General features: G+C 37.9%; 1 protein-coding gene across 1 annotated transcript in view; it reads left to right on the forward strand.

Moving 5' to 3' along the window:
- The first annotated feature begins 2,612 nt into the window (after positions 1 to 2,612).
- Positions 2,613 to 27,921, forward strand: part of SP3 (Sp3 transcription factor) — a 48,775-nt gene continuing 23,466 nt past the window's right edge. The window contains exons 1-4 of the mRNA XM_074215688.1: positions 2,613 to 2,848; positions 3,310 to 3,449; positions 3,792 to 3,905; positions 11,351 to 12,725. Coding sequence (XP_074071789.1) covers positions 2,842 to 2,848; positions 3,310 to 3,449; positions 3,792 to 3,905; positions 11,351 to 12,725 — 1,636 coding nt within the window. The 5' untranslated portion in view covers positions 2,613 to 2,841. The remainder of the gene's footprint in view (positions 2,849 to 3,309; positions 3,450 to 3,791; positions 3,906 to 11,350; positions 12,726 to 27,921) is intronic.

The following is a 27,921-nucleotide window of genomic DNA, read 5'->3' on the forward strand; positions in this document are numbered from 1 at the left end:
AAGATATAGTTAAGAGATATAGGGGAATCATTAATCCTAGATAAAATTATTTTAGGATGGGGGTGGATTTAAAGTTGTTGTGCGCCCCCCTCCCCCATGAAGAGAAATAATTAAGGGAAGCTGATGGGGGGGGGCTGACAATTGCTGTTTTGGACAGGTATTAGCCACCTCCCCAGGCAGCCAAGAATTCAATGTAATTATGTAGCTGAAGCTCTAAGGCCACTTGGTAAATTATATATATATTTAAGAGTCATGTGAACAGAAGTGATATCTGAGGCCATGAGAACAGATAAGCAAACAAGAATGTAAAAAGGCAACCAAGACTTCAACTATCAGCATACAGAGAAAAAGGGTTGATGAAGGAGCACCATTATTTTGGGACTTTCTATTTGGGAAGATGAAGATTATGCTAATATTCCAAATCAGAAGGACTTGAGAGCAAATCTTTTCTCTGAACCTCTAATAGTAACTAGCAGAGAGCATTCCTTCAATGTTTTAAATGTGTATTGCAGCAATTATAATTGAAACAGCAGTTTTTTAAAACCACTTGCTATGATTTAACCAGGGTTCTAGAATACTTAATACTTCCAAGGAAAATATATTCTATTCCACACCCTCATTTTCACAGATGAGGAAACTGAAGTTGGGAGAAGTAACTTGCCCTAGGCTGAACAATTGCAATGAGTATTTGAAGTCTGCTCTTCCTGGCACCAGGGCCAGGCACAGAGATATGTTACCTAGCTATTCCAACTGAGTTAGTCTTTGGGACAAACATTCTGGATTCATACAGAGGTACAAGGAGCTCAGCCTAGAAATCTGCAGTTTAGGTTGCATTAGAGAAACTATCCAATTGAATTCAGTTGAACAAGCATTTATTGTCTATTACGTGCCAAGCAAATGCTAAGCACTTGGACTACAATACAAAAACAAAAAAAAGGAAGTCTGTCTTCAAGTTTACATTTGACTCGGTGGGAAAAGAAAAAGACGACTTGTATAAAGATACTAAACAAAAAATAATTTCTGGGGAGAGCATCAAATAACTGAAGGGAATCAGTCTTTATGTATATATTGTACTTTTACTATGCCACTTGTGTTGAAAGCATAAATATCTTTACTTCCTGAAACATGAAAATGAAACCAAAGAAGATAATTCTTCATGCAAAGATGAAAACTCTAACCAGGAAGTCACATTTCAAATGATCATTTCTGTATGCTCATGTTTTTTTTTTAGTGAGGGAGCCATTGAGCCAAGGGAGTGAATCAACTTCCTGTCAGTTGCAGTTTAATGCAACTAAAAAGTCAAGAAGTTAAGACTCCCTTGCTAAATGACAAGTGTTTTGGCGATGAGATGTTCTTTTTAGGAGGGCTCTTTCACCAGTGAAATTAGTGCTTTTGCTAGTCAAATATTATTGAGTTCAGTGCTAATGGCTCTGCGACTTCACAGCCTGGAAGTTTTCTATTGCAGAACTTGATAGTTGGAGCAATAAAGTTTTAGTGCTTCAAAAAAAAAGTGATGGACAGCATTTTTACCTCTTCTAAACCGCTTTTTTTGGGGCAACCAAATGTGGCAGTAATAGGCAGAGACATTTCTTCCAATTGGCACACAAGTTCCCCTCCAGTGACTGAACAAGAGTCAAAGAAGCCAAGTAAGCTACAGCTGGACAAGAATTTAAACTTAAGCACAAAATTCAAAATATTTCAAGGAAACCATCTATTACTGTATGTCACTGACTTAGAAATGTGACTGTTGGAAGATAAGCTTATTTTTAAAAACTCTTTGGCTCAGCACCGAGTGCGGATTAGGAAGCTGGGAAAAACGCGACTTGGTGCAACTAGAGCGCTCCTTGGCTGGGGGCTGGGGGCTGGGCGGCCCGGCACAGGCCGAGGTCTCTGCGCCGCTCCGGATGCCGGACGGGCCGGAGCAGCCCGAGCCCGCGGGGGCCGGGATGCTCCGGGTGGCCATCGCCGCCTCCAGGCAGAGGCGGGCGGCAAAGCCTGAGGAGCACGAGGAGCCCGGGGGCTGGAACAGGCGGAGAGCGGGCGGGCGGGCGGGCACGAGAAGTCCTCCTCCAGCCTCGGAGGGGGTGTCTCCCCCAACACCAGCGCCCTCCCCCCGGGCTCGCGGGGCGGGTCTGGCGGGTGCGGCGGCGGCGGCGGTGGCGGCGACGCGGCGGCGGCAGCAGCGGCCCCGGGGCTCGGCCGCGGCCTCTTGGCAGAGGGACGGCGGAGGCTCGGGCCGAGCGAGGCCCAGGGGAGATCCGGCCGCCGCCAGGATGGAGGCATCGCCGAGCGGGAGCCCGAGCCGCGGGGGGAACGGATTTCCTCTCCAGCTTGCCCTCCCCCCCCCTCCTCCCTCGTCCCGGCGCGGCCCGCGCGGGACCGGCTCCCAGCGCCGGCGAGGCGGGACCCTCGGCCCGGGGAGCGGCAGCCGGCGAGCGAGGCGGGCGCAGCGGGGTAACGGGCGAGCCGGAGCCGCCGCCGCGGCCGCCCATTGTCTCTCCCCTTCCACCCGGGGGGGCAAACAGGAAGCGAGGCGCCCGGGCGAGCGAGCGACGGGCGTCCCGACCAATGAGAGCGTCCGGCGGGGAGCGTGGCGGCGAATGAGCGGGGAGAAGAGGGGCGGGACTTCCGGGCGGGCTGTCACCCTCTTCCCCCCTCTCGGGCTAGAGGCTCCACCTTTTGTGTTTCCCGCACAGTCAATCAAAATAGGAAAAAAAATCCCCCGGACCGCTCCGGCCGTGTCCGCCGCCGCTTCCCGCATCCTCTCCCGCCGCCGCCGCCTCGGCTCCTCGCCATGTGTAAGGCGGCGGGGAGTCCCGCCTGAGGTGCCCTAAACACACTATGACCGGTACGTAGAGCCGAGGGAGCGAGCGCTCCCGCAGCCGGTCCCAGCCCCCGGGGCCGCCGCCGCCGAGCGTGTGTGTGAGTGTGTGCGGCCCGGGCCGCGGCGCAGCCTCCCGCCCCGCCGGCGGCCGCTCCGCACGACCCCGCGTCCCGCCAGCCCCCGAGCGCCGCGCCGAGCCCGGGCCCCGGCTCCCGCCGGGAGCGCGTCCCTGCCGTGTGCGTGTGGGTGGCCGAGCGTGCGAGCGCGAGTGCGAGCGGCGAGGAGGGAAAGGGGAGGAGAGGAGAGGAGAGGGGGCAGGGGCAGCGGGAGGAGGGGGAGGAGGAGGAGGAGGGCGGCGGGCGGCCCCGGCGGGCGGGGGAGCGGGCGGGGGAGGGGAGGCCCGGCCGCCGGGCCCGCGGAGGGCTTCCCAGCGCTCACCGCCCGGCCCCCTCCTTCCCCTCCCCGCCCCCCCGCGGCGCCCACAGCTCCCGAAAAGCCCGTGAAACAGGAGGAAATGGCGGCCTTGGACGTGGACAGCGGCGGCGGCGGCGGCGGCGGCGGCCACGGCGAGTATCTGCAGCACGGGAACGGCGCGGCGGCGGCGGCGGCGGCGGCGGCGGCCCAGGTAAGCAGCGTCTCCGGCCCCGCCGCGCGCCCCGCGCCGCGCTTCTCTCCTCCCCTCGCCTCTCCCCTCCCGCCCCCGCCCCCGCCCGGCCCCCCCCGCCCCGCTCCCCTCCCCTCCCCCTCCCCTCCGCGCGGCCTCCCGGGGGGGGGGGGTCCGGAAGGTGAGGCCCGGGCGCGCGGCTCGCAGCTGGCGGGGTGTGTGCGCGCCCAGAGCGAGAGCGAGAGCGAGAGGGCGGGCGGCCGCCGAGGGGAGGAGGCGCACTTCCTGTGCGAGCCGCGCTCGGCCGTAACCGCCACCCCCCTCCCCTCCTCTCTCCTCTCTGAACCCGCCCACTGGGGGTAGGACACTCAGCCGTCACCGCTCGCTCTGCTGGCCGCTACCTGCAGCAAGATAGGGCCGCCATTGCCCGACGACGAGGAGGAGCCGGCCGCCGCCGGGAATCACCCCGCCGGGGCGGTAAGTCGGGCGCGCTCGGCCCTGCCCCTCCCCCTCCCCGCCCCCCCCCCCCCCCCCCCCGCCCCGGCCCGCCCGGGGCCCCGCCGGCCGGAGGCGCGGAGCCGAGCCGGGCCCGCCGCCGCGCCGCCTCCCGCCCTCCGCCCTCCTCCCTCCATTGTCACCGCGGCACCTCGCCGAGGAGAGCTCCACAAAATGAAGCCCGGCCTCGCTCCAAAATGGATGTGGGAGCCGCGGGCCCGGCCTTTGTTGTGGAGCCGCATTTTTAGCCTTCGGAGCTTTCCCCGCCGGAGATCGGGCCTCTCTCTCAGCGTTGTAATTCCCGAAGGACGGAGAAAGTTAGGGCTTGTTCTTTGTGAGCATTTAGCCAGATTTTTTTTGCCCCCGGGGAGGATCGCCGATTGCTGCTTGGTGATCCAGCCCCTCGTTTAATCCTGCTGTTTACATCCCTGAAACCTCTAAATGAATATTCCCGTGTGAAGGAATGATGAAACCCAAGCCCCGACTCACCAAGAGGATGTGTCCAAAGAGATTTACCTCGGATATCAACAATAAAAGCCAGTTACCACGATCGAGAGTTTTCGCACACATGTTCACGTATAGGTAGCTACGATTTTGTCTGCAAAAACAAATGACCTGTCTAAACCTGGCATTACACTGATCCTTGCGTAGGATCATTCAGATTGCCAGTCTGACAGAGTTGGTTGGACTATTGTAATGTTTTTATAGTATTAGGGAGATGTAAACTGCTAAGTTTAAAATGAAGGCCCACGGTACATACATAGTATTTGAGTTACAACTTTTAAGATCCATGTTGCTACTTTAGTAACTTCTCAGTGTACTCTACTTATTAACATACTGGTATCATCCAATATCTTTCTTTGGCTATATAGTGAGTGTGGCAGCCAGCTTATTTCTTCTTTTTAAAGATATTTTCATTATCCAAATTGCCAATAAATATTTATTTTCTAACATGTTCCTATTTAAGTAAACTGTAAATTTTCAAGTTGAGCTTATGACTTCTGATGATTGAATAGTTTTTAATGTTACCAATTTGCAAACCTATACATTAGAGAGACTTTGAAATACTTGACCAAAGTGAAACAAAGGATTCCATTGTTCTTAAAAAAAAACCACCTACTTCATTTTAATCCAATTAAAGTGAAATTTAAGGGTTTTGCTTTTTTTTTTTAATTATTACAAGAAAAATATTAGATAAATTCTAGCAATACATGTTCTGGCAAACCTAAATGTTATGTGACAAGTTAAATATCAAAAAGCTTCTTTTTGATCAATTTCTAAATACCAATAACTTTGTTCCGTTCTACCATGCCTTTCCAAATGCTAGAAATAAGCGTCCCATGGCTAACAGAAGGTTGTTGTAAAAGTAAAATTGTGAAGTAGATTCTTCTTTTTAATGCACTTTTTTTTTGGGCTGAAACTTAACAAACTTAGTTCACCGACAGGAGGAAGTGAGTGTAAACATAGATATATGTCAGCCATACAAGAAGAGTGCCTGCCAGCCAGTTGTGTCAGGAAAAAAACTGAGTTGCAACCTCTCTTGCTTTAAGTCTTTAAGCTCCTCCCTTGGGCTTCTTGGTGGTGTACTAAACTAAACTTCCCGCCAGGTGAACATAAGACAGCATAGTTTTTGGCACATGGGCCTAAGTTAAATTTTGAGTTAAATTTAAGATTGGTTAGGAAAACTGCTTTTCTAGTTCAGGAATGAACTTCAGACTTTTTTTTTTGTCATAGGAAATAAAAGACTGGTCCATTGGACAGATACATTTTTTTCATTTAACACTTTTATTGTTTAAATACTTTAGTTAATTTCTGTTAGAGCAAAAAGAGCTTATTAATCTATTTTATATATCCATTTGCATAATTTAATTTTCTGTTAAGTTTAGTATTAAACATTTTTTTAGGAGGGGAGGAAGGCATGTAAAAAGCCAGATGGCTAAAGTAGAACTTTGTTTCTGTAGTTTTGTGAAGTTCAGTATAACTTAAAACTCCTGGATTTTCTCCAAAGGATTTAATTACTCATAAATTCTGACTAGAAAATATTGATAGGATCACAAATGTAGAGTTAGAAAGGACCTTGAAAATCCTCTAGTTTCTTCCTTCATTTACTAGATGATGAAAATGAGACCCAGGGAGGAGGGGAGGACTTGGCCAAGGTCACATAGGTGGTAAGTGGCAGAGCTGGGATGAGAACTTGGTATGTCTCATTCAGGATCTGTTGATCCTTATAAAAGTGACCTACAAGTCTCAAAGAAACCACCATAGCAAGAATATGGGATACTTGCATTTTTACTTTGGTACTTCGTTTGAAGCCTTTATTAAAGCTTATAAATCAGAAAGTGGCAAATGTACTCTATAGCTGTGTGTGTGTGTGAAATTTGGGGTTTAACCTCACCTATACTCTATATACATTCAGTACTCTGGACAAGTAAATACTCTAAAGGTTTCCAATTCAATCTTGTTAGCACAGAATTTAGTTCTTCTCTTTGAGTGAAAGCTGGCTAAAGATGCATTTTTAGATAGTTGCTATAAGGCAAGAACTCCAGTACTATCCTGTTAAAAGAGTAGTGATTTTATTATTTAATCATTATAAATTAATATTAAACCAAGCATTTGCATACTCCAATCAGTCCAGGCATTCAGAAGCCAATAAATGAACAAACATTTTATCATGTACTGCTTATTATTCTGTGCCAGGCATTGTGCTTTGGCTGTAGAGAAGCAAAACACCAAAATAGTCACTGACCCCCAGTAGTTTACATTTTGATGGAGACAATATTTCAATTAATATTACATAGGGGATATATCTGATGAAGGAAGGTGATCTTTCTGGGGGAACTGGGAAGACTTCCTGTACAAAGTGGCATTGGCCTCGAAAGAAACCAGAGAATTTTTTGAAAGAATTTCTAAGATTGTAGTTGAATGGAATATATGAAAAATATTTCTCCAATATAACATCTTGCAGATCTAACTTAGGTTTTCATATCCAATTCACCCCCTTTTGTTCTGCTCTTAGCAACTTTTCTAAATCAGTGTGAATGGACAGAGAAGTTAAAACAGTGATTCATTGTAATAGATATTGTAGATAATCCCAGGAGACCGAATACTTACCTACTTACAAATAGTCTATGAGACTTCTCTTGTCTGCAGGGAGAAAATCCATCCCCCATCCCATCTTTTAATGCCTGGTTGCTCTGGAGAATGCAGCTGCAATGAATTGCCATAGCAACCAACCTAACGTTGGTGCCACCTCTGGGCTATCCTAAGCAATGGGTGTCTGGCTGGCTGAGTATTTATGTATTGTGGAAGGATGGATTCCTCATTTAGAATGTTATGAATTGATAGGGTTTCAGAAGTACTACTTTTGAGATATGGCATCTTTCATTGTAGAATTCATTTAAAATTGCTGAAACCCATTTATTGACACAAAACTAGCTGGGAAAGTATATGATAACTTTCCTTTTCAGGCCTTAAAATTGGTAGTTTGGGTTGACCAGCAAGTACATTTTGTGCTTGTGGAGTTCAAAATGCATCCTTTGAAAGTAAACCGAAAAACTACTATTTCTTCCTTTGCCTGGGCATTCTTGAACCTATATCCATTCCCCCCCCCCCCTTCTTTTTTGGCTTATTTCTTATAGTATTTATGTCAGTTTATAAAGCATTACACAAGGATTTGCCAGATGCAATTGGTTTTTCTTCTCTATCTACAAGATAAAGGAATTCTTGGAACAGTAACATTTCCCTTTACCTAGGCTATGACTTAAGTGAATTCCTAGAGCTTGGAGTATGTAGAGGTTAAGTGATCTGTACCTGATTAAGTTGCTAGCAGTATAGTATTACCTTTTAGAGGTATGCATCTTCTAATAAGATTCCTTTTTAAAATGCTTTTAGACTAATACAATTGTATAGTTGCTTTTAAATGCCAAGAGAATTCAATTGATGTATCCAGAAAGTAAACTAATAGTGTTTCATTTTCACAATTTTATGGGATGTTTAATCTCAGTTTGTAGGAAAAGAAATTGAGGTTTAGAGATGTAAGTGACTTGCCTAGGGTTTCATAACCTTGTATTTGAGGAAGATTTGAATCTCCAGGTATTATTGACTTCATTGACTTCAAGGCTATTCTATATGCAATACACTGAATTGATTTAGATTTTTTTTTCTTTTAGGCTGAATCTAAAAAAGCTAAATTTAATAGGAATAAACGAAAAATTTGGGTTCAGAAAAATCAGCTCTCTGAGGTTGAAAAAGTTAGACTATCTCCTTTTAAAAAAAATTAGAGACTTTTAGTGAAGTATTAAGTTCAATAGGAGTAAATAATATGGAAGCTGAGAAAACTAAGCTTCATTAAGAAAAACATAGTGTGAAGGTGAGGGATGGGGATGTGCCTTAAACCACATCTGGAGATTTATATCACGTGTTAAGAAGAACATGCATTTGTTGTTTATTTTGTATGTGTTTTGTATTTACGACTATGCATAGGTATCACTTTCAGTAGAAAGTGAACTTCTTGAGAGCTGGTATTGTTTCATCTGTATTGTGAGTGCCGGGTTTTGCACATGAGAAGACTTGTTAAGTGTTGGATTGATAAACTAGAGAGATCCAGAGAGGTAATCTTGGGAGAAGGGTTTCCTCTTGAGTGCTCTTCTCTAAGCATCTGGGCAGGATTATCTGAGGAGGGGACAATCAGTGGATCCATGCAGAAGAGAAATCAAGCATTTTCTGCTTGGTCCTAAAAGGTCAAGTTAGGAACTATGGGAAGAAGTGATAAGGGACAGATTTAAGTTATCTTAATAAGAAAACCTTGGTAACAATGAGAGCTGTCCAGAAGTGAAGGAGACTTCCTGAAGTGGGTAGTAGGTGGTGAGCTCTCTCTTAACTGCAAATTGGTTGGATGGCCTTTGGTTGGTTGTACTATAGAGAACAATTCTTGTGCAAAGAGATGGTTTGATAATTTTCCAAAGTTGACTTATCAGCATTCTTTGTCTGATTTGTTTCTCATAGTCTCATTTGGAAAAATATATCTATCTTCTCTCCCTGCCCCCCCCCATATGACAGTTGATTTAGTTTTCGAGAAATCTCTTTTTCATCATCATTCTGATGCCAGTGTAAGTTGACATGGGAATAGAATTGGATTATTTGTGTTTATGAGATGGTAAATCTGTAAAAAGAAACACCTCCAATAAGGATGTCCATATTTTTCTCCCACAGAAAAGGAGCAAAAGGAAAGATTTCATAATCAGTAATTTAAAACTACCTTGTTTTTAATAGAATTATTGATGCCCATAATAAATTCTTAAAATTGTATATAAATTTCTTTTGATAAGTGAGGGTAAACTTTGAACATTTGGATTGAAACTGTTCTTCTATAAGTACATTTCATTAAAGCTTTAAAAATTTTCAGTTTATTTAAAACAATTAAAATGAAATATAAACCTGGTATTGCTACAGTAGCATTTGGGAAAAAAGGGAAAGGTAAGTTATATTTGCCATTTAGATACCACATATAAAGTCTGTAGTCTGATACTTCATTTAATTGTTGTCTAAAGGTCTGTATTTTTTGTTTATATCTTTTTAAAATATTTCATGACTTATATTTTTTTATATAATGCATATTCATGTCATAACCCTCACTACTAGACCATGAAAATCATACATGCAAGGATGCCATATCTTAATCTGAACTTGGTACTTCTATAGTACTTAACATAATATTTTGAGTAGAGTGTTTAATAAATGTTTGAATTGATTTTAGAGATCATTGAAAAATATATAATATAATAAATTAGACTCCCTTATGCCAGTTATAAAGATATTCAGATTGATTTTAAGAAATATACTAAACATACATGGGTTCCCTGACTTTCTTTTACTAGTAATCATCAAGTAGTTTGTATTGGGGAAACTGAATAGATGCAAATTCAGTTATTTTAATTTTATGGGAAGCTGTTTCTGACAGGATGATATAGGAATGAGGACACATTAATGTGGATAGGGAGCAATTTTTATGTGTATATATATATAAAATACATACATATATTTGTTTTTTTTCCTCAGGGCCAGGAGATGTCTTCCTTTGCGCTGTTTAGGCTTTCTTTGCTTTTTTTTTTTTTTTTTTTTTTTTGGTTACCACCCTTAAAACTCAGACATCCTTTGGAAAGAAACAAGACTGCCATAGCTCAGATTTTTGTAATATTGTTGCAGATCACTAGTTTTATCATGTGTATTTGGTAATCTACTATAGTCTGCTTTTTATTTTGAAAAACAGGTTATTTATAAAGCAGTAGCCATGTTCCTTATATTCCCTTGGCTTCTTTGGAAACCCTTTGGGGGGAGATGTGTGACTACTATGCAGTAACCTTCTTAATTAATTAAATGGAGTAACTCTAGGTCATTCATACTCTAAATTTGAAAACCCAGTGGAAAAGAAGGTATTTTTATGGATTTCTATTAGAGGAGTTAAGTATGCATTTACTCTAGAACATCATAACACAAATTGTCTTATAGAACTTTGAATCGCATAATATGATTTGGTGACCTATGAGGGAATTTTGATGCCACTGATACTATTCCTTATTCGGTATGAAATTATGTGTGTGTGTGTGTTATTTTCCTCCATAATTACCCCAACCTTTCTATCTTGGGTGTTCTACACATGATTTATGGGCTTGTTTACTTTAGTTAAAAGCTTAAGGTGTATGGCTAGTTAGTTTGGGAAATACTTCTCCACATGTGTGGTACTTTAAAATGAACTTTTATTTTCAAATTTAATCAATTGATAGACTCGAAGGCAAAATTGCAGTAGTACTTTTAATTGTATTACATGTTCAAAAAAAAGTTAGACAGTGAACATTTATTAAATGCTTACTATGTTCTAGACACTCTGCTAAGATTGGGCATACAAAGAAAGGCAAAAAAAAAAAGATAGTCCTGCCCTTCCCAAGCTCTGTCTAATAGAGGAGATGCCATAAACCATGTTCATGTAAAGCTATGTACAGGATTAAATAGGATATAATTAATAGAGGAAAGTTAACACTAGTGATGTTATTAGGGAGATTTGTATTACGAAATTTTTTTTTTCATTATTGATGATAGGCTTTGGGGTTGAATTATTCTTACAGCCCCTCTTTTGATCAGCAGCATGTGATAACATAGACTGGGGATGGGAGATCAGTTTATGGGACACTTTTTTACCCTTGTTGTGCTATTTGTGAAAATTAAGCCTGTGACCTTGGCTTTATTAACACTTCTGGCAGTGGCAATTAAATATCTCACATGTTACTATAATTGATTTTATGTTTTATTGGGATAATGGCATAATAATTTTAATTTCAAGTAGTAGAATTACTACATGTGCTTTAAAGAGTATTGTTTAGATTATTTGATTATATGTGCCATAAAACTTTTTTTTTTTTTTGGGTCCACAGACAGGTGACTTGACTTCTGTACAACTAGGAGAAACTCCAAACAGATGGGAAGTTTTGCCTGCAACATCCACCAATATAAAGGATGAAGCTGGTAATATAGTACAAATTCCAGGTACTACTACAGTAACTTCAAGTGGGCAATATGTCCTTCCCCTTCAGAGTTTGCAGAACCAGCAGATATTTTCAGTTGCATCAGGATCAGATTCATCTAATGGTACAGTGTCCAACGTTCAGTATCAAGTCATACCTCAGATTCAAACAACAGATGGTCAACAGGTCCAAATTGGTTTCACAGGCTCATCAGATAATGGGAGTATAAATCAAGAAAGTGGTCAAATTCAGATCATTCCTGGATCTAATCAAACATTACTTGCTTCTGGAACACCATCTTCTAATATTCAGAATATTTTATCACAGACTGGACAAGTCCAGGTTCAGGGAGTTACAATTGGTGGTTCATCTTTTCCTGGACAAACCCAAGTAGTTGCTAATGTGCCTCTTGGTCTGCCAGGAAATATTACCTTTGTACCGATCAATAGTGTTGATCTAGATTCTTTGGGACTTTCCAGCAGTTCTCAGACAATGACTGCAGGCATTAATGCTGATGGACATTTGATAAATACCGGACAAGCTATGGATAGTTCAGATAATTCAGAAAGGACTGGAGATCGAGTTTCTCCTGAAATTAGTGAAACTAATACTGATACAGATTTATTTGTGCCAACATCCTCTTCATCACAGTTGCCTGTTACTATAGATAGTTCAGGTATATTACCACAGAACACCAATAGCTTGACCACTTCTGGTAGTCAGGTGCACTCTTCTGATCTTCAGGGAAACTACATCCAGTCATCTGTCTCTGATGAGACACAGACTCAGAATATTCAGGTCTCTACAGCACAGCCTATTGTACAACATCTGCAACTCCAAGAGTCTCAGCAGCCAACTAGTCAAGCTCAGATTGTGCAAGGCCTCACACCCCAGACAATCCATGGTGTGCAAGCAGGTGGCCAGAGTATATCCCAACAGGCCTTGCAAAATCTTCAATTGCAGCTGAATCCTGGAACCTTTTTAATTCAGGCACAGACAGTGACCCCTTCTGGACAGATAACCTGGCAGACATTTCAAGTGCAGGGGGTCCAGAACTTACAGAATTTACAGAACTTACAAATACAGAATACTTCTGCCCAACAAATAACTTTGACACCTGTTCAGACTCTCACCCTTGGTCAAGTTGCAGCAGGTGGAGCCTTGACTTCAACTCCAGTTAGTCTAAGCACTGGTCAGTTGCCAAATCTACAGACAGTTACAGTAAATTCTATAGATTCAACTGGCATACAGCTACACTCAGGAGAGAACGCTGATAGCCCTGCAGGTATGTATAATTTAACATTTGAGCAGAATAATTAAAAATGTTGAGACACATTAAAAGCTGTAGTATTTGAATTAATAGACTTGTATTATTATGTTATGCCTAGATATGAGGCAAGTGAGTTGTAGTTTATAGAAAAATTATTTTTGACTTAAATATAATGCTTTTTTAAAAAAAGTTATTTTTTGTACACTTATAAGGAAAATCAATAATTTTCATTTTGTTTTCTGCTTTTTTTTTTTAAGTTTAAAATTTTTTCTCCCTGGGGAAATTTTTAAATAGTTTGCTACTGACATCAACAGTTTTCAGCTTTAATCTGGACTGAAAAGTCTTCACTGTTTTCCTTTATACTTCTGTTGGATACCTTGGAATTGGGTTAGGTATTTTTATGAATTACTCTGTTTTTCATAGAGATAACTGTGGAACCAGTGTGGTATTGGGGAAAGAACATAGGAATGATTGTCAGACACCTGGGTTCTGACCCTATCCCAGTCACTACATAGCAAGCTGTTCACTTCCCAAATGCGCCTCTTTCTTCTAAATTCGGCAAGGTAAAATTAATAGGGATAAGTGTCATGCCCTTAGACTAAAAAGACCATTGTAGAAGTATTATTTGGGGGAACACATGGCCTGAGAATAGTTTTTTTGGTGAAGAGACAGATTTTAGGAATAATCACAAATTTGGTATAAAAAATGCATGACTGTTCAGAAAGTTAATAAACTTTTATATTGATGGAAGTATCATGACCTGAACAAGGTGTATTCTATGCTGGTCACATTATGTTTGTAGGATTATTTTCATTTCTGGGTCACATTTTAAGAAAAGCGATGATGATAATTTGAATGTCTGAAGGAATTGGGATGGTAAGCAGATGCAAGCCCTGTTATGTGAGAAACTGCTGAAGAAATGGGGTGTTTCTAATCTAAAGAAGGATGCTCAATTCAGTGATGTAATTCAGTAAACATTTATTGAATGCCTATTACAGGCAAAGCGCTGGTCTCGGGGTGGCTAGGTGGCACAGTGGATAGAGCACCCGCCCTGGAGTCAGGAGTACCTGAGTTCAAATCCGGCCTCAGACACTTAATAATTACCTAGCTGTGTGGCCTTGGGCAAGCCACTTAACCCCATTTGCCTTGCAAAAAACCTAAAAAAAAAATAAAAAAAAACACTGGTCTCGATGGTGGGGATACAGAAAGAAGCAAAAGACTGTCACTGCTGCATTGAGGTTTGATTTATTTTGGGGGGGGACTTCTGAAGACAAAAACCTAATATATTGTGTAGGAGGCAGATTTCGGAATAACAGAACTATCCGAAAAGAAAATGAACTGCATTGTTAGGTTTCAAGTTCTCCATTCCTGGAGGTGTACTTACAGAGACTGGTCATTTCCCCAGAGATGATCTCAATAAGGTTCATCTGTTAGGCAGAAGAGTGGACTTTTTTTTTTTTTAGTTTTTTTACAAGGCAAATGGGGTTAAGTGGCTTGCCCAAGGCCACACAGCTAGGTAATTATTAAGTGTCTGAGGCTCGGATTTGAACTCAGGTACTCTTGACTCCAGGGTCGGTGCTCTACCCACTGGACCACCTAGCTGCCCCCAAGAGTGGACTTTTTTGACTCTTAAGATTTCAGACGATTAACATTTTATATAAGTGGACTGTTCTGCAGACCTCTACTTAAAGCACATTTGCCCATGAAAGTGGGGAAAGAAGGAATGGAAGGGGCAGGAAGGGAACTGCACTTGTGAAGGGAGGAGGCTGGCCTGGTTTAAGGATATATGGGGGTTGGATATGGACATAGGTGGGACAGGACTAACTATGTGGGGACAGTACCCGAATTTGAAGACAGACATCTATGAACAGGTGGGTAGAATGGAGCAAAGATCTTCAGTGCTTCAAATGCTGGTGTTTCAAACTGAAATTTGGCCTGCTGGTAGTTTCAAGTCAAATCTCCTAACCTTATGTTTTTCAGATTTCACTTGGAGTTTTTAGGATATTTTTTCCAGCGATTTTTTTGAGGGAGTGTGAAACCTTGGAGAATCGTGGGGGGGGTGGGGGAGAGTGAGTGTACAAGTTAGGTGTTTTTTTTGTAATACAGGTTTCTTTCTGAATTCTTAATTTTTTAAAGTCTAATTTGTATAAAGTGAGAACTGTTTACATTGAGTTCTGTGACTTACTACTAAGCTGAGCTTTAATTTTCTCAGGAAGGAGCTGGAATATATTATCTCTAAGGTCTGTCCCAATTTTATGATCTATAATGTCTTATAAACTTGAATTGTGGGGATTATATCTTGATATCTGTTCACTCTAATTGTAATTAATAAATAAGTCACAAAACAAAGTTAAATATTAGCAATGTTATTCTGTCATTTGGATAAAGAATTCTTTTGCCAAGTGTTTTTGAAGCATTACTATCAAGTTCTATACTTTGACTAACCTTCATTGCTTCCACTTCCACTTTGTATTTAAACCTTTATAATAATTGTAATATGATATCCTACTTGTACAGATCAGTGATGATTTTCAGTCATTATCAAAATTAGGGTGACATTAATTTTGATTTAATGGTGGTGCTATATATCATCATTAGAGTGCTGGGGTTATTCTTTTAAATTTTAAATTAATTTTGTTTTGGGAAAAGATTCTTTTGATAATCAGGCACCCTATGGCGGCAGAAGAACTAGGACTAGGATTCATTATTTTACACAAAACACCTTTATTCATTTCAACTGTACCTGGTTAAAAGGGCTTTTAAAGAAATGTAATATGTAATTTTAATATGTAATTTTAATACATAGTTCTTGAAGTCTGTCTTACAAAGTGAGTTCTTTAAGCCTGTCAGAGGAAACTAATCAGTTGTGATCATCTCAGGAGAATTTACTTAAGACTTTATGTATTTATGTTGGTTCTGTAATTGGATTGATACAAAGAACCAAGGCTTTCAGTAAAGTCAGATAATATAGTGGAAGTGCTTTCAGGGTAGTATGATATGAATTGAGTGAAGGGTAGAATTATTTTAGAATAGTAATTCAATAGCTTGAAGAAAAATGGCAATAAAGGTAAAGAACCCTTCTAGCATGCTATTTAAAAAGAGCATGCTGGAATTTGTTTTCTATTTCAAAGGACTGTTGAAAGGATGAGGTTAAAAAATAAATTGATAAAATTCAGATTAAAAAAGAATAGGGATCATACCTATGTTGTCACTGATAGAGGGAACTCCTGAATAATAAAACTCAACTAAGTGACATAATGGGTAAAATACCTATAGTCGGATTTAGGATGACCTGAGTTTGATACTTAATATCCTGCCTTTGACTCTTAGTACTGGATAATCCTTGGCAGGTTATTTGATGTCATTACTTCAATTTATCTATAAAATGAGGGTTAGGAATTGATGACCTCTATTTTAACAAATTTAAATCTGTGTTCCTATGATACCAATGCAAATGGGAAAATTTTTAGAAACTTGGAGTCATGAAGAGTACTAGGAGGTTAAGAACTTAGAGTCAGCTACCTGGTCTCTGAATTGGAGCTTGAATGCTGGTCTTCCTAGTGCCAAAGCCCGCCCTGGAGTCATGAAACAGGGCTTCTGGGGTGATCAAGACTAGTCAATAGAGAGAATTTTCAGTGATATAGGCAACGTGGGATCTTTTAATTTTGAGATTATTTGGAAAATGTTGGAAGGGTGTGTGTGTGTTGTGTGCATGCATGTATATACATAATAGACCTTCACCCAAAAATCGCAAGATAAGATTTTTTTCAGCTGTGATAATAAGACCCAATAAACCACTAAGCATGAGCTACTAAAAACAATATAATACATTATTGGTTTGCGTTTTAATATTTTACAAGTACAGAATTAATGTGAAAATTCTTATTCCAACTCTTGTAGATTTGGGAATTTCTTTGATTTGAAGTTTAACTGCCATCATTTTGCCTATGAGATGTTTTATCAAATAATGTGTCATTTTTTAAAGACTAGACAGATCTGGAATTTGAATATTACAGTTTGAGGCGTGGGGGAGGTGTTTTAAGGTTACCTTTTCTTTTTTTAAGAATTGTATTTTTTAAAAAAAGATAATTTAATCTCTAATTCTTTGCCTATGCAGAATTAAAAGTGAAAACAAGTAGATCTTTAAGTGTATTTACTTGAATTTAACATTTTGAATACTTGATGGTAGTTCTGCTATTCATCTTCCAATCAATTTTTCCCCTATGCCATTTTTGTGTTCCTCCTAGCCTACTTTACTTTGACATCTTCCACTGTAATCAGAGTATCTTTCAAGGTATCTTATTTACATTGAAAAATGGCAGCACGTGTTGATTTTATAAGCTAGACATCCATACCACAGAACTAAGTTGGTTGTGAAAATAAATGATATTTGAGACTGATTTAATTTTTTAAAAAAGAAAACAAAGAGGTGAAGCAAAATAACCATGCATTTGACAGAAAAACAGGGAGTTTGACTCAAGTAGATAGACTCTTTTGTGGTGTTGAGGAAGGAATAAGAAAATGCAAACGGCTTCATGATCAGTAAATCTTGGCAAAAACCCTGGTATACAAAAAAGGGAAACATTTTGGCTTTTGCTTTGCCATATGGAATCTAACTTTTGGTTTTTCTAACACCCCAAAGCCTTGGGGTGTTCTCCTAAACATTTTCTGGAGAATTTTATTTAGAATTGATGAATTGTAATTAGTTATGATTTTTATTATTTGAATCCTTTGTTTCCCTGCATTATGAACTAAAATATTTGCATGTATTCAGGAATAGGTCAGTAAATTTTAAGTGATCACTCTTAATTATTTTGACAAAAATACATCCTAAGGATTCAGATAAGAGCTCTACAAATTTCTTTTCATTCATCTTAGCTTTTACCCCAGTACCTTGCATAATAGTGGGCAACTAAGCAGCACAGTAGGTAGAGAACCTAACCTGGAGTCAAGAATGTGATCTCAGACACTTAATAGTTGTGTAACCCTGGGCAAGTCATGTAAAGTTGGTTATCTCAATTTTCCTTATGTAAAGTCAGTCGGAGATCACTTGAATATCCTTGCTAAGAAACCCCAAAGAGAGGGACACAGACACTGAACAACAACTGGCATATACTTTTAATATTTGATTAATTGATTGGGCCTGTTCTTCTCAGAATGAATTCTTGGGAATTTTCAGATAAACTGAAAAGTTTATTAGCATCCTCTGTGAATCTTTTTTAATTCCTGAGAGATCATCCTAAGTAGCTTTTTTTTTTTAATTTAGATTTTTTTTCCAAGACAATGGGGTTGAGTGGCTTGCCCAGGATCACCCAGCTAGGCAATTATTAAGTGTTTAAGGCCGATTTGAACTCAGATACTCTTGACTCCAGGGCTGGTGCTCTATCCACTGCAGCCACCTAGCAGGCCCCATCCTAAGTAACTTAAAGGGATTTGGGGTCAACTCATACCAGTTTCTCTAGGTTAGATAGATTTTTTTCTCAAATCATTCTAAATAATCAATTCAGAAGGTTCTCTGCAGTCTATATCCTTTTTGTTCTTTTTTAGTTAGACTAATCTTCTAATATCCTTATTTATTTAATGAACTAATTATTATTGTTCCCCCTGACTTTGGTGGTTCTTACTCCTCCAACCCCCATTTCAAAAAGAAAGGAAGGGGGAGAAATGCAAAGAGATTTTTTTTGTGATTAATTTTTTTAAATTTTAAAATAACTTTATTTTTCACAATCTTTATAGACTAATGATTCTTAGGATTTTTGTAACTCATTACCAACAGAATTGTGTGTGTGGGTCTTTTCCTTTCCCTGGTTTCCTCTATGGTCTTAAACTGCCTGAGGAAAGATTGAGTATAAGTGGGACTTAGTATTTTGTTAGTGCTCAAATGTTTATCTTGTGGGTGGATAAAGATCAACTCTTCTTATAAAAAAGATTTCATTTGAACAGATAAAACATTTAAACATAAATAGAAAAACCTATCTGCAGGAAGTCATATTTTAGTTAAATCTTGAGAAATAAATGAATATGAATTATTTCTATTATCTTTTGAATGTTATTTTATTTTTCCCATTTGTATGCAAAGATAGTTTTCAGCATTCATCTTTTTGTAAGCTTTTGATTCTACATTTTCCTACCTGTTTCTTCTCTCCTGCCTCCCTATGACAGTGTGTAATCTGACATAGGTTATACACGTACAATTATGTTTAACATATTTCTGTATTAGTCATATTGTGAAAAGAAGAATCAGTATTTTCTGATAAAGGGAAGAAAAACCATAAAAAAACTTTTAAAAAGAGAAAATAGTATGCTTTAGTCTGCACTTAGACTGCAGTTTTTTCCTTTTGGATATAGAAGGCATTTTCCATCACAGATCTTTTAGAGGAGTCCTTGATCACTGTTGAGAGGAGCTGCATTCATCACAGTTGATCATCACACAATGTTGATGTTAATGTATGGTCCTGCTCACTTCACTCAGCATCACTTCATTCAAGTCTTTCCAGCCTTTTCTGAAGTCTGCTAATGATTTCTTTATTTTTATTTTTGTTTGTGTGTTTTCTGGTTTTTGTGAGGGAATGGGGTTCAGTGGCTTGCCCAAAGTTCCAAGTGAGGTCGGATTTGAATTCAGAACTTCCTACTTCAGGACTGGTGCTCCAGCCACTGTGCCACCTAGCTTACCCTGCTCATGATTTCTTACAGAACACTAGTACTCCATAACATTTATATACCATAACTTGTCCATCCATTCCCCATTTGATGGACCTCTCCTCAATTTCCAGTTCTTTGCCACTACAAAAAAAGCAGCTATAAATATTTTATTACATATAGATCATTTCCCTTTTTTTTTAATGATCTCTTTGGGATACAGGTTTTTTTTTTTTTTTTTGGTTAGGTTTTTTGCAAGGCAAATGGGTTAAGTGGCTTGCCCAAGGCCACACAGCTAGGGTTAGGGTTAGTGTCTGAGGCTGGATACCAGGTACTCCTGACTCCAGGGCCTGTGCTTTATCCACTGTGCCACCTAGCCACCCCAGGATACAGTTTTAAGTAGTGGCATCTAAAATCCTTTTGATAACTCCTTTGTGTTCTTTTTTAGGAAATCTTTATAAATAGCACATAGCAAATCTGTGAATTATTAGAAGATTAGTCTAATTGAGAAGGACAAGGAGGATATAGGAATTCAAAGTACATTCTGAATTGGTTATTTAGAATGATTTGAGAAAATCTATTTAATCTATTGGCAATTATTGAGTCTAGTAGACTAACTTAAGCTTAATAAGATGATATATGTTCTTTTCTTTAATTTTCTTTATTTAAGGCAATGGGTTTAAGTGACTTGCCCAGGGTCTCATAGTTAGGGAATTATTTAAAGTGTCTGAGGTCAGATCTGAATTCAGATCCTCTTGACTCCAGGGTCAGTGCTCTATCCACTGTGCAGTTTTAAGTTTTTCCTGATTTCCATTGATTTGCAGTCTAATAAAGGCAAATGACTCTAAAAGAAACTTTTACTGAAGTTCTTTAACTTGTGAAAAAATAGCCATAAAACATGAACTTCCTCAATTTTATTTAAATGAAGTTATTTTTTTCAAATATAGAACTAATTTTGCTACTATATATTTTGGATTAAATGTATCTAAAATGTTTTATTAGTTTGTTGATTTGAGAGAATTTTCTCCCCACTGACTTACCTAATAAAATTGAAAAAAGCATCAGAATTTAGATTCAGAGACCACCTTTGAAAACTTAATAACTTATGTGACCTTGGGTACAGCATTTAAAATGCTTCGGGACCTCCATTTTCTCATCTGTGAAATGAAGGGGTTAGACAAAAAGACCTCTGAGAGATCTTTTAGCACTAGGTTCTATATGAAATTTGGTAAAAAAAAAAAAATGACAAAATCAACATTTGTTTCACTGCAGTCATACAAGTAGTCTGAAATCACAATAAAGCATTGATGCTGAATATATAAATTGTAATTCTGAAAATGAAATCTATAGTTAGGTTGTGAAGGCAAATATAATTTTACCAAAATAATAATAATACTGCTAAAAAATTTGAATCATTTGTACTACTAGTTTTAAACACTTAGCTAAAATAAAACCCATCTTTTACAGTAAAATAAAAATAATGATAATGCAATTACAGAATGACAATTAAGATATTAAGGAAGTTAAGACCAAATCTTCATTTTCTTTAATCTACCTATTTTTGTTAGTGAAATATGCAGTAGTAATAAAAGCACTGACTTTAGCATTACAAAGGCCCAGAGTCATAGGTCAACTCTACCACTTAGTAGCAACTGTATGACATAGTTTGCCTATCTGTAAAATGAAAGAGTAGTATGATCTTTAAGGTCTCTTTGTGCTATGGCATTCTATGAATCCATGAGTTCTGTCAATCATGGTCCAACGGAGAACTAGGACAACCTTGGGAGACCTAGTGTGGACATTGCCATCCACATCCAGACCAAGGGAAAAAAAAGCAAGCAATGGAATCTGAATAAACATTATGTTCACTTTTAAAAAATATCTCAATTTTTTTCTAGTGGTTTTTCTTTTCCCTTAGTCCTAATTCCTCATAATAAAATGACTAATATGTAAACATGTTAAACACATGTACATGTACAGTGTTTGCTAGATGGTTTGCTGCTGAAGGGAAGGAGGGTGGGAAGGGAGGGTGGAAGAAAATTATCTAACATAAATATTCATGTGGCTGAATTTTAAAACTACTATCAAAATGTAATTGGAAAAATAAAAGATAAGGAAAAAATATCTTGACCCATGTTAGAAATTTTGTGTAGCTTCATTCTCTAAGGTACTTAGTTGCCTACTTGATCTTTACATTATGTTCTTGAAATTATCAATTTGTGCAGCAAATTTTTGCACTTTTGACCCTATCTTTGTATGTGGTTGAGATAATGGTTTGTCTAGTTTCTGCCCTACTATCTTCCAGTTTTCCCAGTAGTTTTTGTCAAATAATGAGTTCTTGTCCCAGAAGCTGGAATCTTTGGGTTTATCAAATAGAGTAGTATCATTATTTACTACTGTGTCTTGTGAGCCTAACTTATTCCACTGATCCACCTCATTCTTTCTTAGCCAGTACCAAATATCTTTGAAAACTACTGTTTTACAACATAGTTTTAGGAAAATGCCATCTTCCTTGGCTTTTTTTCCCCCCATTAATTCCCTTGATGTTAAGACATAGACCTAACTTTAAAAAGCCACGGTCTCACTGCTTCCAGGGCCATCTGCAATTGTCCAGATCCATATCTGGTCACTGGACCCAGATGGCTCTGGAGGATAAAGTGAGACTAGTAACTTTGCACTTAGATCCAGTTGCATGTTGTGCATCATGACCTACCCAATATCTTGGCCTTTTTCGAGAATGAAAGGTAGACATCAACAATATGCAACAAACCTAAATTTACTGCTCTTGTAATACAGGGCTCTATATCATGCTAGAATTCAGATGAAAACATGTTACCTTTGCCCTCATAATGTATGTCATGTCTAAATTTTATATCTCCTCAGCAAATAGCATTGTACTTTGTATTCAGTAAATAATGTTTGAGTGTTTTTGAATGTTGATTACCATTGTAATTCTTGTTTTGTCCTATTGCCTCTCATTCTTGCTCCTGTACTCTCATTACTTCTTTATATTGCTCTTTGATCCTTTTATATTGCTCTCTTTGATCCTTTCCTTTATATTGATCTTTGATTGTCTCTTCCCTCATGACTACTAATGCTCAAATTGATCTTTGGTAATATGCCTCAGCCTACTCAGAACCTACATCTTTATAGTGCCTTCACTATTCCATGTTTTGAAATATACCAGCACTACGAAAGTTTTGATGAACTTTTGGTTTTGGGATCATCCCAAAAATGGGATAATGAGGGAGCTGAAAAAAAATTTGCTTGTAAGCTATTTTATCTAATTAGTTGACTGATCTACTTTTCTACTTTTATGTATTGCCAGAATTTTCTAAATACGTCTTGGAAATTGAGATCTGGTGATGCCAAACTCTTTATTTCATTCATTTTTGATTTTATTTCTACTTTCTTATTGTATATTCTTAGTACCATATTAAAATAGTATTGGAGGTTGTAGATATCTTTGCTTTACCCCTGTCTTTAATGAGAAAACTTCTAAGTGTTTTTCCATTAGAAATATTACTGATTATCTTTTTTTTACACATTATTTGCTTTTATACTTTTAAGTTTTTTTAAACATAACTGAGTGTTGTATTTTGTGAAGACCCTTTATCAGTAAATATGTTATGATTTTTTTATTCTTGTTATTAATATAAATTGTACTAATCTTTCTGATGTTGAGTTCCCATATTCAGCCCTGATTTCTGGTATAAATACAAATTAGTCATAATGAATAATTTTTGGATCTATTGCTTTATTCTCTTTATCTAGTTTTTATTGAATATTTTTGCATCTGTATTCATTAGCATATAAATTCTTTGTCTTGTTTTACTTAATCCTTCCTAGTTTGGATATCAGGATTTTTCTTAGAGAAGAAATAGTAAAGTCTTTGTTTTTGAGAACAGTTTATGTACTGTGGTTATTTATTTTTTGCATGCTTGATCTGATTCACATACTTATTTTTTGGATCATATTTTTTGAGGGAATTAATTTATAGTACTTTCATTTTTCCCTTTCTGAGAATGAGTGGTATACTTTCTCTTTCTATTGTTGGAGTATATTTTTGTAGATATTTAAGGTGTGTCAATTCCATCTCCTCAATATCTCTTGTATTTGTCCCTTTCTTTCTACTCATACCATAACTCTGTTAGTCCAGGCTCTCCTCATCTCTAGCCTCAGTTATTGCAATAGCTTCGTAATAGATCTCCCTCAATTCTTCTTTCTCTAATCCATCCTATATAAAAATTCCTAAAGTGCATGTCTGTCCACGTTAGGGGATAACTATTACTGCTTTTAGGATAAACTATAAACTCCTCATTTGACTTTTAAAGCCCCTTGCCACCTAGCTTCAGCCTACATTTCCCACATTGATTACATGAAACTATATATTTCAGTCAGACTATCTTCATTCCATCTTCTACTTCTGATCCTTTCAAAGTCTAGTGGAACTCGAACGTCTTACTTAATGGATCAACTCAAGCATCATTTGATGAAAATTTTCTTCCTGATTCCTCCATTTATCCCCTCTCCCTTCTCTAAATCACTTTATATACTATACTTTGAACCTATTGTTTTCTCCATTAGAAAGTAAATTTCTTGAGGGCAGGTAATGTTTCACTTCTGTTTTTAACTCTAGTACACAGCATGTAATAGGAGTTAAAAAATAGTTATTTGATATTCATTTTATTGCTATATACAATCAAGTATAGTTATGATTTTCTTAATTTTTGTTTTTGCTGTCTAATGATCTTTTTTCTTTTAAAAGACTAGTTCTTTATTGGTTCATCTAGTTATCATTTTTATATTTTGATTTTCAGAATTTTTACTTCTGTGCTTGCTTTAGAGTTAATGATTTTTCTAGAATTTAAAATTGTAAGCTTATGTATCTTTTTCTTTCCTTTGGTTATTATCACTAATTGAGAGTTTTCTTCTCCCAACACTTGTAGATGCATCTCATAAATTTATGTATGTTTTATCATTTTCCTTAATATAATTATCGTATTTGTGTTTTATTAGTCTGCATCTTTTTTCACATCTTTTCATTGATTATACTTTTTAATGGAGGCATTTTTTTAATATCCTAGTTTATGATCAGCTTTTGTAAATGTAGCTGAAAAATAGATATACCCAGGTTCAATTAAATAAATAATTTCCAGAAATATATGTAATCTATTTATTTGAACATTGTTTAGCTTGATAATTTTCTTTTTTGTTTCCTTCTGTTAAACAAGATCTGAGAGAGACACTTTCAGGTTATAGTTTACTTGGTTTTGTTTCTTTTTATAATTGAAATGAATTTTCCTTTTAAATATTTAGATACTGGGGTGGGTAACTAGGAGGCACAGTGGATAGAGCATTAACCCTGGAGTCAGAAGGACCTCAGTTCAAATCCTGCCTCAGACACTTAATAATTACCTGTGTGACCTTGGGCAAGTAACTTAACTCCATTGCCTTAAATAAATACAATTATAAAAAATATTTAGATATTATACTATTTTAAATATATTGATCTCTCATGATAGTATCAATTTTTCTGTCTATGATCATATTTTATCCAGTATCATGAGCATCATTTCTACTCTTTTGGATTCAGGTGAAGATAAGTTTTTTTACATCTCATTTTTAAATGTTTTTATTTTCTAAGTATTTTTCCTTAGTGTCACTAAATGTTGGCTTATATTTTCAAATTCATTTAGCACCTCTTATTTTTTTTGAACTATTTTAGCCTCATTACATTCTACATTATAATTATTTTCTTTACCCTTTATCAAGTCTCAGTTCTTTAACTTATTTTGTTTGAAATTACCAGTTCTCATTCTCTTCCCTTAGACGTAGATCCCTTCTTCCTTTATCATTGTACCCAGACAACTGGTTCTAACATGTACTGATAGAATCTTTTAAAATTTGCTTTGCTCAGTTCAGGCAGGGCTGTGATTTACTCCATAAGAGCCCCTGTCTTTCTTCTTCATTGTCTCTACCTCAGTATACCTCTTTGAGTAAATTTTACATCTTGCTATTGAATTTTAACAAAAAAGTATCTTTTTTCCCCTTCTTTGGCATATTTCTGTTATTTATAGCTTTTTTTTTTATAAAAAATTTTGTTCTTCAAAGCCCATTGGACAAGGTGAGGGGCGATATAATCTTTCCTTTTAAAGAATATGTAAAATTGAATCATTACTACTCAGATTTTCTTGTAATATGAATTGGAGAACTTTGTGAGTTTTTTCTGCTATATTTTCATTTTAAAGACCCTGCTCATCATTAACTTTCTTTAATGATCGAAAGCTAGCGATTTATGTTGAAGATCAATCATTTTTAGTAAATGTAAGATTAGATTCAGTCTTTCAGAATTTATTATCCTTGGATGCTAGTTCTTACACTTTTCAACATATCACATTTCAGTCTTTTTAAATATTGCTTTTTAATGAGTAATCTCCATTTAGCACCAGTATTCCTTGGTAAGGGGTAGTAGTGGTAGTGGTTGTAATAATAATAGTTGACTTTTAAATTTTGCTTTTAAATTTTTTGCTAAGTACTTGGCATATTCTGTCTCATTTGAGTCTCATAACCTTGTCAGGTAAGTACTAAATATATTATTAGTCACATGATGCTACAACTGATAGTTTCTATTTTTGGAGGCAAAATTTAATCCAGATTTTTTTTCTGTCTCCAATCTAATATTCTGTTTGCTACCTCTATTATATTAATAACAGCAACACCAGCAATAAAAAAGCTAGCATTTATATAGTTCCAGGTGCTGGGATCATCCTTTACAGCCATTATCTCTCTCTTTTTTAAAGGTTTTTGCAAGGCAAATGGGGTTAAGTGGCTTGTCTGAGGCTGGTTTTGAACTCAGGTACTCCTGACTCCAGGGCCAGTGCTCTATCCACTGTGTCACCTAGCTGCCCTGTTATCTCTTTTGATAATATTATTTCACCTGGATGAATTACTTCTTTCTGGCATCTTTTGATATTTTATTTGACAGTATAGATATGAAAGCTCATTCTCTTTTGGGAGTCATTAAACTGGTAGTTCTTCTGAGTTTTTTTGGTAGAAACTTTTCACCTCCATTTTGTCCTCTTAATTCTAAAAGTTTTTAAGCAGTTTTTTTAAGGATGGGTCATGATTTTCTGAAGAAATGATATTCAGGATTATGGTTTTATTTTGTTCTGGAACACCTATGATTGTTAGATTTTATTGTTAGGCCAGGTCTGTTACTTTGTTAGTAGAATATTCTTCCAGGTTTGCTGCCTAAAATTTTTTTGCATCTTGCATTTTATGTCAATCAGTATACAGGGATTTATTGCTATTAAAGAAAAATCTTACTATATATTTTAAAATCATTAATTCTCATTTAAGTACTTGTTCACTAATTCAATTCCTTTTAAACATTTTATTTGAAATTTAAAACAAATAAAATGAATATTTCTGTATACGAAGCAATAGAAAAAGAGTTATATTTGAAATTATGAATTTCTGTAACAAATAGTTTACTTTTAGGGTATGTAATTAATTTGATTTGTGACTTTGCAAGATGTGTTTACTTCTAATGTTTAATCTGTTCTATTCTGTGTATTTTCTTTATTTTTATTTTTATTTTTTTAGGTTTTTGCAAAGCAGATAGGGTTTAAGTGGCTTGCCCAAGGCTGTACAGCTAGGTAATTATTAAGTGTCTGAGACCGGATTTGAACCCAGGTACTTCTGACTCCAGGGCCAGTGCTTTATCTACTGTGCCACCTAGCAGCCCTATTCTGTGTATTTTTAAAAATGCTTCATTGCCCCTTGTTTCTTTTTGAGGGTTGGGGTGACTGCAGTTGCTCGTACCCCTTCTTCCCTCCTACTTTCTTCCCACTTAGCGAAAGTGACATAGGCAGAGCTAAGTCAGTAACAGACTTGTCCTTGTTTTAATTAACTGTAAGTAGAAATTGACTTTGGTTGACTGCGACTAAAAATGTTTGTCCCTTCCCCACCTTGATTCTCTTCCTGCTGTGTCAGAAGGGAAACATGCTTCATTATCATCCCTCTGGAATCGTGATTGGTCATTGCATTCAGAGTTTTTAAAGTCTTTCAAAGTTGTTTCACTATAAGGTTGATGTGATTGTTTAGGCTGTTCCCAGGATCTGTGTCAGTTTGTAGACTTCCTTGATTTATATGAAGCTATTTAATTTCTTATTATATAATAATATTCCATTACACGTATTTACCATAATTTGTTTAGCCATTTGTCAATCAGTGAATATACTCCTTGGTTTCTAGTTCTTTGGTACTACACAAAAAAGCTACTAAATATGTTTTGCTTAGAGGTTCTTTTCTTCTTTCTTTGATCTCTTTGGGCTATGGGTATAGAACTAATAATAGTATCATTGGGTAAAAGATAAGATACAATTGAGGGACTTTTGAGGCATAATTACAAATTAATTTTTTAGTATAGCAATTGGTTGGACCAATTCACAGTGCCACAGACAGTACATTAGTTTGCCTTTACTTCTGTATAACTAGAAAGTGCCAAGTACTGTATTAGGCAGTGAGTCTATAGATTACATAAGCATGCATAATAGTACCTGCTCTC

This window comes from Macrotis lagotis, chromosome 1 (assembly GCF_037893015.1).
Source record: "Macrotis lagotis isolate mMagLag1 chromosome 1, bilby.v1.9.chrom.fasta, whole genome shotgun sequence".
In the NCBI taxonomy this organism is placed as follows: domain Eukaryota; kingdom Metazoa; phylum Chordata; class Mammalia; order Peramelemorphia; family Peramelidae; genus Macrotis; species Macrotis lagotis.